Consider the following 12,839-nt stretch of genomic DNA (forward strand, 5'->3'; position numbering starts at 1 on the left):
GAGAAGGATATGAAGAAACAAGGGGTCGGTACTTATTGTGGGGTGTGTTCTTGATTGGTGCTGAATTATGATTGGCTGCCCAGGGCAGGTCATCTCAGGCGGAGCCTTCTCTCCGCGTTTATGTTCAGGGATCGTCTTGCGTGCGAGCAGCATTGTAGTGCTGGGGATGAATGGGAGAATTTGGATCCTCAGATGCGGAATTTTGTTTCGCTCGTTTTCTATGGTGGTAGTTCGGTGCAGGTCTCCTGGTAGCTGTGGGGAGAAGGAAGGTTTCTAGCATAATGTTGAGGGTTGGTTTCTCCTTCCAAATGTGCTATGCTTCCAAGAGGCGCAGGCGGCGGTGGTCAGCAGTTTGGTCAATTATTTCCATATTCATGATTATATCTTTTCTTGCAATTCTCTGGTCATGTGCGGTCCTGGCATGGTTAAAGATGGCTCCCTCTTGGGCATGGCAGGAAATCCTCTTGGAGAAACGCATGGTAGTCATACTGAAGTAAGAGCCGAGGCATCCTCGGACGGGCATGAATACCGGTATACCACTTTGGTTTTCTTGAAGGGGTCCTGCTGAGGGGGACTGGATTGTTACGCATCACCAGACTGCTTGTCTTTTTGCTCTTGTAATAAATGACCAGATGAATATTCTTATTGGGGTCAACAGGGCAGACATTATCCTCGATGATGTTTTGAGGGCACATTTGTCTTCTTTATATTTATAATGAAATTGTCCTTTATAGAAGAGCTCTATGCATTCAGGGCATCAGGGCGAGGTTCCTGCTGGCACCAGGACCCACTCAGACAGGTCTGACGGACAGAGACCCGATTTACGCTTCCTCTGCGCAGTGACGTCAGCTGATCCACAACTCACCTGTCTGCGCCCTCTCTCTCTCTCTCTCCCTCTCTCGATATAGATTTGAATATCCTAGATTAATGACAGCATATTTATCATGTCTATAGTATATTTCTGAAAGGGGAATAAATATATAACTATTACATTACTGTAAAGTTTATTTACACAGTTTATGTATAAATGATGTACGTACACAGGTTAACACAGTTATGTTTTGTTCTGCATACCATTAACTTATCACTTTCATATGTTTTTATTACTTTCACTTCTGCAAGTCTTGTCTTTCTTCTTATTTATCGTAATATCATTATTGAACTTCCTTATTTTAAAGAACACTGATATTTTGGCATAGAAGGCTATGCCATCATTTGATAAATCAACTCCCGCACATTCAGTTTCAGACACAATATTTTTAAAGCATTCTTTTCCCGCCTGCAGACTGACTCCATTCACAGTTTGAAATACTTCCCTCATTGGAGTTAATTAAGAATAAAATGACCCTGAGGGAGCGTACAGTTCACCTCTGTTTACTTCATCTGTTCACCTCTTATCCTTGGCCACACATTCACACACACACACACACACACACACACACACACACACACACACACATCCTTACACTACGTAGACAGATAGATAAATAGATATAGACCGATAGATAGATCGTTATTTGACCAGAGATTTGTACATGGACGAAGGTACAGTAGAATGCACTAAAATTTAAACTTAGTGATCAAAACTGCATAAATGAAAGTCCTTCAGAAATGGTTCAACAAAAAAGTCAAGCAATGACACATTTGCATAAATACAAAAGTTCCAACAGTTCAACAAAACATACAAAAGTTGCTCTACATTGCTATAAATACATAATTATTCCTCAAACACAACACCTCCTCCAAAAAAAAACTGTAACAACGCCATAACACACACACACACACACACACACACACACACACTAATACATAATACTGCTTTATAGTTTAATTACCTTGAGGCATAAGGAGAGATGGAATTGCATCATCCTTTAATGTTCGTTGTCACTTAGGAGTATCGATTCCAAAGAGTTTGGATTTCATGTCATCTTTGTAGTCAGTGTCAGCAAAATGCACAGAGCATACTACTGCATTATCAGCGTTTATGCTATCAGTGCGACAACAGCAATGAATCCATCGTTGTCTAAGTTCTTTTGCCCTTGGAAAACGGAAGTATCGTATGTCTGATCCTGATGTTTTTGTTCTTGTATTATAGCACCTGTATACTGAACAGTTGTTTGGCATATCTGCAGCATTGAAGTATGTCTAGTGGAAAAAGATCATGATGAAAAGGTGTACACACGAGGATGGTTTGGGTGAGACTGGTGCACAGGACTGCATGCACTGGTGCAGCTGACGTCATCACTCACTTCCGCCTCGAGCTCTACCTGCGCGCCGTCTGACCTGTCTGAGTGGGTCCTGGCTGGCACCATTTACTGATGTTCGCCTTGATAGACTCTTTTTTATATTTCGGTTTGGGTGTCCATTGTCGACGAGGGTCTGGGCTACACGTTCCATTTCTTCGTGGGTGTCATTTCAGGAGGAGCAGTGCGAGAGGCCCCCTCCTGACGTAGGCGCTGATGGTGGAGCACTTATACCTCTCAGGGCACTCGCTCGCCCCGTTCATATACATGCCCAGGTTCGTCAACTTCATGTAGACCTTCGTAGAGAAAGAGGCCTCTCTCTGCTCCACAGGGACGTCAAGGAAGGGGAGGCAGCGGTTTTGGCTATGTTCGATGGTGAAACTGGGGCAGCTATGGTTGTGGAAAGCATGCCTCAGGTTCTCGATCTCCTCTTGCGAATTGGCGCTGACGAAGGTGTCGTCAATGTAGCGCACGTACATCCTTGGCTGGTCTGTGTCTTCGAATGCCCTTTGCTCCATACTGCCCATATAGAAACTGGCGAAGAGGACTCAAGGGAGAACCCATCACCATCCCGTCGATCTGGGTGTACATATGGCTACAATGGTTGAAGAAAGGCCCCTGAATGCATAGAGCTCTTCTATAAAGGACAATTTCATCATAAATATAAAGAAGACGAACGTGCCCTCCAAGGACATCATCGAGGATAATGTCTGCCCTGTTGACCCCAATAAGAATATTCATCTGGTCATTTATTACAAGAGCAAAAAGACGAGCAGTCTTGTGATGCGTAACAATCCAGCCCCCCCTCAGCAGGACCCTTCAAGAAAACCAACGTGGTATACTGGTACTCATGCCCCGTCAGAGGATGCCTCGGTTCTTACATCAGTATGACCACCAAGCATTTCTCCAAGAGGATTTCCTGCCACGCCCAAGAGGGAGCCATCTTTTAACCATGCCAGGATCGCTCATAACCAGAGAATTGCAAGAAAAGATATAATCATGAATATGGAAATAATTGACCAAACTACTGACCACCGCCGCTTGCGCCTCTTGGAAGCACTGCACATTAGGAAGGAGAAACTAACCCTCAACAGTACGCAGGAAATCTTTCTCCTCCCCACGGCCGTCAGGTGACCTGCACCGAGCGACCACCATAGCAAACGAGCGAAACAAAATTCTGCATCTGAGGATCGAAATTCTTCCATTCATCCCCAGCACTACAATGCTGCTCGCACGCAAGACGATCCCCGAACATCAACGCGGAGAGAAGGCTCCGCCCGAGATGGCCTGCCCTGGGCAGCCAATCATAATTCAGCACCAATCAGAAACACCCCACCCCTATAAATACCGACCCAAGTGCCTTGTTTCTCCAGATCCTTCTCAACCGTGTCCAGAGGACACATGTTGACGTACCACAACCTGAAGTAGAAGAACCTGAATCCAGACCACGAAGGATTCCATGGATTTCTGATTGAATATTTCAATAAAAGACTTCCCGCATTCCACACACTATCTTTTTCCAATATGAATATTGGCCAGTTGCTGACCAACATCGCTGAACCTGAAAAGCAAATTATAAGGAAAACAGAAAAGATCCTGTATAAGAAAAATTAGCATAATACAGCCACCCTTTTCAATAATAATAATAATAATAATAATAATAATAATAATAATAATAATAATAATAATAATAATAATAATAATTATTATTATTATTATTATTATTATTATTATTATTATTATTATTATTATTATTATTATTATTATTATTATCTGATTATTACTATTATTATTATTATCTGATACTGAGTAGTTGAAAGGAAATGATCACTGGCTGGCATTTGACATTAGTCATGGGCAAATAAATTACAAACAATAATGCTTTACCTGTGGCCATAATGACTGAGGAATGTACGCACGAGAGCAAGCAGAGCACTTCTGACCACAATATTCGAAGGCAGAACGGATGGTACCATTAACAACAGAGGTTGCATCAGCAGATGGATGAATCAGATGATAATTCTTACCACCACATTCACCAACCAGTCTTGGGAAATTGACGTAATTGGAAAGATTTTGCCCTACTTGTGTCCATAATCTTTGGAATGTCCTGAAAAAGAAGGTAAAATAAAAAAAAATTTGACTTACCCATTTGGAACTCTCTGAACATGGCAAGACAAAAAAGTCTTTCCTGAGAGAGCCCTTGCTTATGCACTGTTTGTTAATGGCTAATTATTCTGAAAATGTAACAATATCTAATTATGAGGCCAGTGAGCCTAGAGTTTCAGTGGGATATTCAGCAGTAAATTTCTAACCTATGACCTAAAAACTAGCAAATAAAAAAATAAAAAGTAGCAAAAACTCTGCATAGATAACACAATTTATCCAAAAACAAAATTAATTTTTCTTATGTAAAAGAAATCAACTTTTCTTGTCCTTTTGTGCATTTGCCAAAATCCTCAAACACAACACATTGGGTAAACACAGGGATGCCAGAAGCACCATTATGACTGGAGGGCAGATACCCATCAGTTCAAGAAGGGACAGTGTTAGTGTAACAATCAATGGAGGGAAACAAGCTGATGTTGCAGTGGAGAAGACTGCATCTGGGACTCGAGGACCTATTCTAAAGGGTAAGGGGAGCAGGACCGACTATCCAACTTTCCAAGTGTTATGTCAGGTACTGAAGTGGAATTCCTCGGGCACAAGGTCAGCTACAATAGGACTGCCATGGATGAAGTGAAACTGATGAAAATCCAGGACGAAGCACCACCAAGGACCATGATATAAGTGAGATTGTTCCTAAGTTTGACAGGCTGCTACAAGAAGTTTATGAACAGCTACACAATAAATTTTGCAGCTAAAAGATTCTATCTGTACCTGTATGGGGTGGATTTCATGATACAGACCAACCATAAAACCACTTGCATATATTCGATGTTTCAAGACTGGTCCAAGGATCTCCAAGTGGGCCATAGCAACAAGTTTAGAGCGGAGAGCATTCAAGGAAAGCTCAGCGTTGGTGCAGACTACCTCAGCAAGGAAAATTCAGAAAAAAATTTATGATAATTTTTCTTAATTTGGGGTGCACTGTCAAAGCATAATTTATGAGATTACCATTTCTATTGTATAGTTTCCCGTAGTACCATTTTCTGTTGCAGTCAAAAAGAAGATAAAAGCTGGAATTTTCTCTTACAATCTAGATTTATCAGAAGAGTATGAGTTAATTTAACATGTAAGTTTAGTTTGAAGAAATATTCACCTATATTATCTTTAGTGAAGTGTCACTGTTTTGTTTATACTTCATAGCACGTAGTACCATTTTTATTAGGGCTTTTATTTCATCTGATTTTTTAAAGATGTTTCCGACTGCCAAAGGCGGCCAGAATTGTGCAACTTCTGCCTTGTGGAATCTGATCTGAGAGAGTAGGCTTAAGAGATCTAGTTGAGGATGAAGGTGCCACATTTAAATGACCAAGGTACGAGACAGCAGGACAGACTGACAGCACAGAGAACAGATATAGAAAGAAAAACCAAGAGCTTCCTTTAGAGAAATTTATCTTTGCGGCAGTTTTCTCAAGTAGGAGCCATTCCAGGAGAGAGAGAGAGAGAGAGAGAGAGAGAGAGAGAGAGAGAGAGAGAGAGAGAGAGAGAGAGAGAGAGAGAGAGAGAGAACAGAACCTACCCAAGACTAGATCCAGTTAGAAGTGGAAGTTTTTTTACAGTAACTGAAAAGTTTCCACTAAATAAAGTTTATATATTTTATTCAATGTTTTAATCACACCACATTATAAATATCAAATTCACACTACACATTGTGACTATAGCCTACACACACATATATCATATATATGTATATATATATATATATATATATATATATATATATATATATATATATATATATATATATATATATATATATATATATATGTTTGTGTGTGTGTGTGTGTGTGTGTAAGTTGAAGGCAGTTGCTTTAAACCTGATGGATAGCAGTGAGCTTGAGAAGAACGACAATTTCTTTTTTCCTTTCATTGTACTTTATTAGCTGACGTTTCCGGACCATCTGTCCTATTTTCAAAGCTATAAATTAAATTAAAGAATAAGAATTAAAAACAGACTCGGGCTAAAAAAGGAAGAAGGTTTTACGCAAAATAATAAAAAGCATAAAAGGGGATATGACAAAAGGAACAAAGTTTACCGAGTACTAGTGTATATAAAAACTAAGTGACCCTCAGGGCCTGTTTGGTGCCATCGGAAAATCACGAGAGGTACAGAGGTGTTGACGTGATCTGAGTATTCAACTGGGGAACTGGAACTAGCGGTTTAATGAAAAATGATTCCGTTATTGACAGCTGATGGCCATTCAGAGGTTTGCCTATTATTTCAAAATCTTTGTAATCGATGTTATATTTACATATTTTGGCGTGATCTCTTATGCATGAGAATTCGGGGTTTGATAATTTTACACCCATTCGATAACTTACACCACGATGAGAGTCTAATCTCATTCAACAACCTATGAGTGGAGCCCACGTGCTTCCCCAGGTCACATCTTGGGCAATTAAACAAATAAATGACTCCCGAGGTCATCAAAAGGCGAAGACTTTCTTTATATTGAAACAAGGACCCAATCAATCGTCATTGGGTTACTAGGCATTCATTCAGGTTCAACAGCAGGTAGATATTTGTTCAGTCTTTGTCGTAAGTCCTGGTAAAAAGTTGATCGTAAATGAGCGGGACACTTGCATAAAAAGATAGTCTAGGAACTCTTGGTATTTAAAATTTTGGGTGAAAAATATTGTTCAAAAATTTATGAAGATGCTTGTAAAAAATGTTAGGTGGAAGGCAATTATTAACAAAACACTGGTGGATATAAAATTTCACTATGGAAGCTATTCCAGTCAGATGTTAAACTAAAGGCCCTATGGAAGAGGGCAGATAGAGTTTAACTTAAAATTAAAAAAAACAATGACTATAAAAATTAGAACCCAAAACAGTAAAAGTTTTTCCAAAAAACGTGGTATTAAAATGGTCATCGTATATAGAAACTATTATATCTAAAAAGGGCAGTTTATTCATTTTTCATACTCAATCGCAAATATTTTTCACCCAAAAAAATACTTTGCAAAGAGATTTTCCCATAAAATGTAAATATAACATCGATTACAAAGATTTTAAAATAATAGGCAACGCTCCAAATGATCATCAACTTTCAATAACGGAATCATTTTTCATGAAACAGCTAGTTCCAGTTCCCCAGTTAAATATTCAGATCACGTCAACACCTCTCATCATTTTCCATTGGAACCAGACGGGCCCTAAGAGTCACTCAGTTTTTACCTTCGCTACTACTCGGTAATCTTTGTTCCTTTTATCATATCTCCTTTCATACTTTTATTATTTTACGTAAAAATTTTTTAAGCCCGAGTCTGTTTTAATTCTCATTCTTTAATTTACAACTTTGAAAATGGGGCAGATGGTCCTGAAAACGTCAGCTAATAAAGTACAATGAAAGGAAAAAGAGGAATTGTCATTCTTTAAGCTTTGATATATATATATATATATATATATATATATATATATATATATATATATATATATATATATATATATATATATATATATATGCCTCTTATGTATATATATACATATATATATACATATATATATGTATATATATATAAATTTATATATATATATATATATGTATATATATATAAATTTATATATATATATATATATATATATATTTCAGAAAATATGGCTGCTACAAGTTTTAAAGGACACATATATGCATTTCATAGCTTCAATGCTTTAAGATGTGATGAAAGAATTTATGGAGTCAGATGGAAGTAGGTCGAGAGACTCGAGGTAAAATCTTTGTGTTCAGCAAATAGTTTGATTCCTCAGCAATATTGCCGGTCAGGTGATCTTCCGAAGTGTTATGCATATTCGTGAGTACGTGCGTTAATTTGATCTAGATTACGCCAAAATCTGCCTTAAAAGTGAGTTTGATCGTTCATTAACGTGATAGAACTGCAGTTGTCTAGACGTAGCTTTGGAGAGGATCCAGGCTTTAAATCAGCAGATAAGGTAGAGTTTGAAATCTCTGTTTTATGGGAGGAAATTGAACTTGTGATTTTTACCATGATTTTCTAATCATTATGAACTTTTGAACTGGTGTGGAGATTTAATATGAATATTCATACCTCTTTTATATTATTATTTTGTCATGTTACGTTTGCCATATCTTGGCTATGCATTTTACACTTTCCATTATTGTGTTTTGCATTTCATGTATTTTTGGGAGTTTTCTATCATGTTTAATTCTTCCGACAGATGTCTGTGGACAGATGTCGGTGGATAGTGTGGACTGTTTCGAATAACATGTGGTAGACTGCTTTTGACATGACTAATTATTGATTTGGGGAGTATGTGTGAGTTTGGATATTTTCAGGCTATTAGCCATAGTGAGACTTCTTTAATCAGAAGTGTTTTACAGTTCAGAGTTTAGTTATCTAACTCGATATTTCATTTATTATGCATTTTAATCTTTGCTTTGTTTTATTCATTTCTTGTTGGGTTATTGGAATAATAAACCTATTTTTGTAGAAACTATTGCGTTTCTTTAAATGGTCCATTTAATTGATTTGGTGAGAATGAGTGAGATTCGGGTGGGTGAACTTGGAAAACGATGAGAGAGAGAGAGAGAGGTGATACACGGTGGGGTGAGAGAGAGAGAGAGAGAGAGAGAGAGAGAGAGGGAGAAAGAGAGAGAGAGAGAAGAGGAAAAATAGATGTAAGTGTTGCCGTGAGCGAACGTTCATACGCCTCCGTTTCATGAATAAAGATCGTTGGAGCACGCGCACACCTTCAAAAAGGTGTTAATTCTGTCCTCGTTACAGAATTAAATGGCGGCAGCGGTGTCTGAAATGAAATGGTGGCAGCCGTGTCAGAATAAATGGTGGCAGCCGTGTCTGAATGAAATGGCGGCAGCGGGTGTCTTTTGATTTTAAATGGTGGCAGCATGATTTTAGTGTCTTTAATGATGGCAAAAGAGGGAGATTGCTAATAGACTAATTGGTAACGTTGATGCCCAAGGCATAGGCGACTTCACCTAAGAGCTAAGGCGACGGGTCAGTGTTGAATGTCTGAGTAGGTCGTGATTACGTGTGAAATGCACGGGAACCTTTCCTTTTTTTTTTCCGTTTCTATTCGAGTACTGGGAGTGGGGAGTTGTGAAATAGATCTGGATGATCTCTAGAGCAATTTTGGGGTTAACAAGATACCCAAATAAGTGTGAATAGTGGCAATTGTGAGTTAATTACGCAAATGATGATTCAACAATAATCGCGCTGCGTGTTTTTTGTCGCCGAATGGGTGACGTCACAGGTTAGCAAGTTGAGAGATAGGTACTTCGTTTTCTGTTTCAAAATTGGTAAGTACCCCATTCTCGTAAGTTGCGCAGAACGCCGTTTTTCTGTTCTTCTTTTAGAGGTAACTTGTGCCTTTCTCTAGTGTTCTTTTGGTTTCTCTTTTTATGTTGTTACGCTCAGGGCGTGTGATTACTCACAAAATGCCGGACGATGCAGCAAGCACATCCCAATCAATTGTGGTGCATAAAGTGACGAACATTTGTGGGAATTACAAATTTTAAAGGGTTAGTTGATGGAAAGCCAACCCAAAATATAGAAACTTTCATTGAGTCAGTGAACAATTATCTGAATTCCAAGAAAATTACGAATGGCGCTGAAGCTTTAACAGAGGCTAAATCATTTCTGGATTTAGATAAAGGAGATATTGGGAAACGAGCACGCAGTTTCGGGTTCAGAAGGTGTAAAACTTGGAATGAACTGCAGAAATTTCTACGAGCTACTTTATGGCGGAGTTCAACGTGAATGCGCAGTTCGAATTGATGAGAGTTTCTCAAAATAAAGAAAGGCAATGATTCACTAGTCACATACAGTGCGAATTTATTTGATGCAGTAGTTGAGTTAAAGAAATCTATAACAGGTTCTCCATGGGTAACTGGAAATAATATCTCTTTAGATAATTTTGAAAGATTGTTACACTTTGCTTGCCTTTTAACGTCGGTCCCAGATGTAATTGTAGATAGTTTTGATAAGAGAATTGATCAGGATACAGACGAATCCTTTTGTTTGCACAGATTAACAAAAATCTAGCAAAATGCCCGACACTGGACAGTAGTTTTGTACAGGAGGTGCAAAAATATCAGCTGCGGTTTCCAAACCACAGAATAATGATAGTCGCTTCGCATTCGGGAAATGATGCAACAGCGAAGACATGTGCACGAGTAGAATCGAAGAAAATTCCAGAGAGATCAGTCACAACGATACGTTGTTTTAATTGTGATAAAATAGGCCATAGTAAGTCAAATTGCAGAGTGAGATATTGTTCAGTTTGCAAATCTTCAGATCATGGATGGAGATTTTGCCCAGCCACGAAAGAATAGAGATTATTCAGGAAGTCACGGGAGGTTTTCTAGATATGACAGGAGAATTCCACATGATGCAAGTTCTAGATACACAAAGGAACAGCAGAATTTTCACAAGATAAGTTCGAAAACAGACACAGGATAATGACTAATCAGGTCGTAGAGTCACTAGAACCTAGGCCGATTGTACGTGGATTCTCTAATGGCAATGAAATTCATATTTTCATTGATTCTGGTAGCTCAGTTAACTTAGTAAATGCTGACCTTTTTTCACTCGAGGGTTTCCAGAGTGCAAATTAGTCCCTTCTAGTGAGACAGTGTGTGATGTACAAGCTGGAGGAAACTGAATATTTTAGGTTCGTCATTTCTTACGCTTTGTATCGGCGTGGAAAGACAATAGTAGAACCATTTTTGGTCATAGAAGGATTAGCCTCAGGTGAAATGATTTTGCTAGGACACCCTTCTTGTATGCGACATAACATCAACATTCTTACGGGAGTTCAGGGGATTACAATAGGTGAGTCGGGTTGTTTTGTTCCATATATACACAGGAAAGAAACTTGTGAGAAAACCTAAGACACAGTCGGAGACATGTGTAACACATTCATTAGAGAGTGAAGATATTCGCAAGAGATCTTTCAAAGGATTTTTGTTGGAAGATGTTGAATTGCAAAATCGAGTTCCTACATTAGTTAAAGTGTCGCTGAAAGAGAAAAAGTTTCCTTCTCAAGTGTGCGTTGTTGAGGAACCGAGAAATTCAAAGACGTTTGAGTACGGGTGTCAGTGAATGAAATTTCAGTCGCAGGCGTGACTTCAGTAGAATTAGTTAGCTATCAAGACTCAGTGAAACAATATCACAAGGGTACTTATGTAATTGATTTTGAAGAGTTTAAGGAAGAGCATAAATTAGTGAGTTTTTGTGGAGACGGGAATATGTTTCCTAACGAGGAGCAACAGTTCGAAGTCAAGTTCTACATGAACACTTGGCTAAAGTTGATTATCCTGAGTATTCAGATAAAGTAGAGAAAGTGTTGAAAGAATATCTAGATATCATTGCTTTGAAGGGAGATAAATTAGGAGTTACAGATGTTGTAGAACATTCAATCCGCCTAGAAAAAAGGGTACAAATCCCATATATATTCCAGCATATCGAATTCCTTTTAAGATCAGAGAAGAAGAAGAAAAAGAAGTTCAGAAGTGGGAGTCGGAAGGCATTATCAGACCGTCCAATTCTCCGTTTAATTTTCCTTTGCTTGCAGTTCTAAGAAAGACGGTAGTATCAGAGTTTGTGTAGATTTTCGTAAATTGAATGAAAAAACATGCCCAGATAGATATCCTGTAGCTTGTTTGCCTGATTTGTTTGTTGAGATCGGTGGCAAGAATATATATTCATCTATAGATCTTATGCAAGGGTTTTACAAGTTCCCCTTTGTGAGAGTAGCCGTAAATATACAGCATTTTCGGTACCAAAGGGACATTACAGGAGTTTAATAGGATGCCTTTTGGATTACAAGGGTCCCCAATAACATTTACTAGACTGGTTAACACAGTACTTCATGGCTTGTTAGGAAAGTCGGTGTTTGTGTACATGGATGATATTCTCATATGCACAGATACAATTGAAAAGAACATCTAAAGGTGTTAAAGAAGTCCTCAAGCGATTACGGTTCGCTGGGTTAAAGGTCAAATTGGCCAAATGTGAGTTTCTGAAGAGAAAAATTGTCTATTTAGGACATGTTATCTCTAAAGAGGAGTTAGAGTGAATGATGAGAAAGTTAAAGCCATTGTGAATTTTTCCAGTTCCCAAAACCAGGAAACAGATTCGTTCGTTCCTAGGTATGTCGGGTTTCTTTCGCCGTTTGTGTGGAATTTTTCTACAATAGCGTCTCCATTGACAGATTTGTTACGAGAAGACGTTAAGTTTGTTTGGGGTGATAGTCAACAATTAGCTTTTGAGAAGCTTAAGAACGCTTTGGTGAACCCACCAATTTTGAAGTTTCAGATTTTAGTCAACCGTTCACCTTAGTGACTGACGCGAGTCAGGAAGGTATAGGTGCGTGTTTGATCAGAAATTTGAAGGAAATTACACCCAATTGCTTTTATAGCAGAAAGTTCAAAACGCGTGGTAGTAACGAAA

General features: G+C 38.5%; 1 protein-coding gene across 3 annotated transcripts in view; it reads right to left on the reverse strand.

Moving 5' to 3' along the window:
- Window positions 1-12,839, reverse strand: part of P5CDh1 (delta-1-Pyrroline-5-carboxylate dehydrogenase 1) — a 196,169-nt gene that overhangs the window by 13,750 nt on the left and 169,580 nt on the right. For all 3 annotated transcript variants that reach the window (XM_067110189.1, XM_067110190.1, XM_067110188.1), the window contains exon 8: window positions 4,131-4,353. In XM_067110189.1, the coding sequence (XP_066966290.1) occupies window positions 4,131-4,353 (223 nt within the window). The remainder of the gene's footprint in view (window positions 1-4,130; window positions 4,354-12,839) is intronic.

The sequence above is a fragment of the Macrobrachium rosenbergii genome, chromosome 10, assembly GCF_040412425.1.
Source record: "Macrobrachium rosenbergii isolate ZJJX-2024 chromosome 10, ASM4041242v1, whole genome shotgun sequence".
NCBI classification, from domain to species: domain Eukaryota; kingdom Metazoa; phylum Arthropoda; class Malacostraca; order Decapoda; family Palaemonidae; genus Macrobrachium; species Macrobrachium rosenbergii.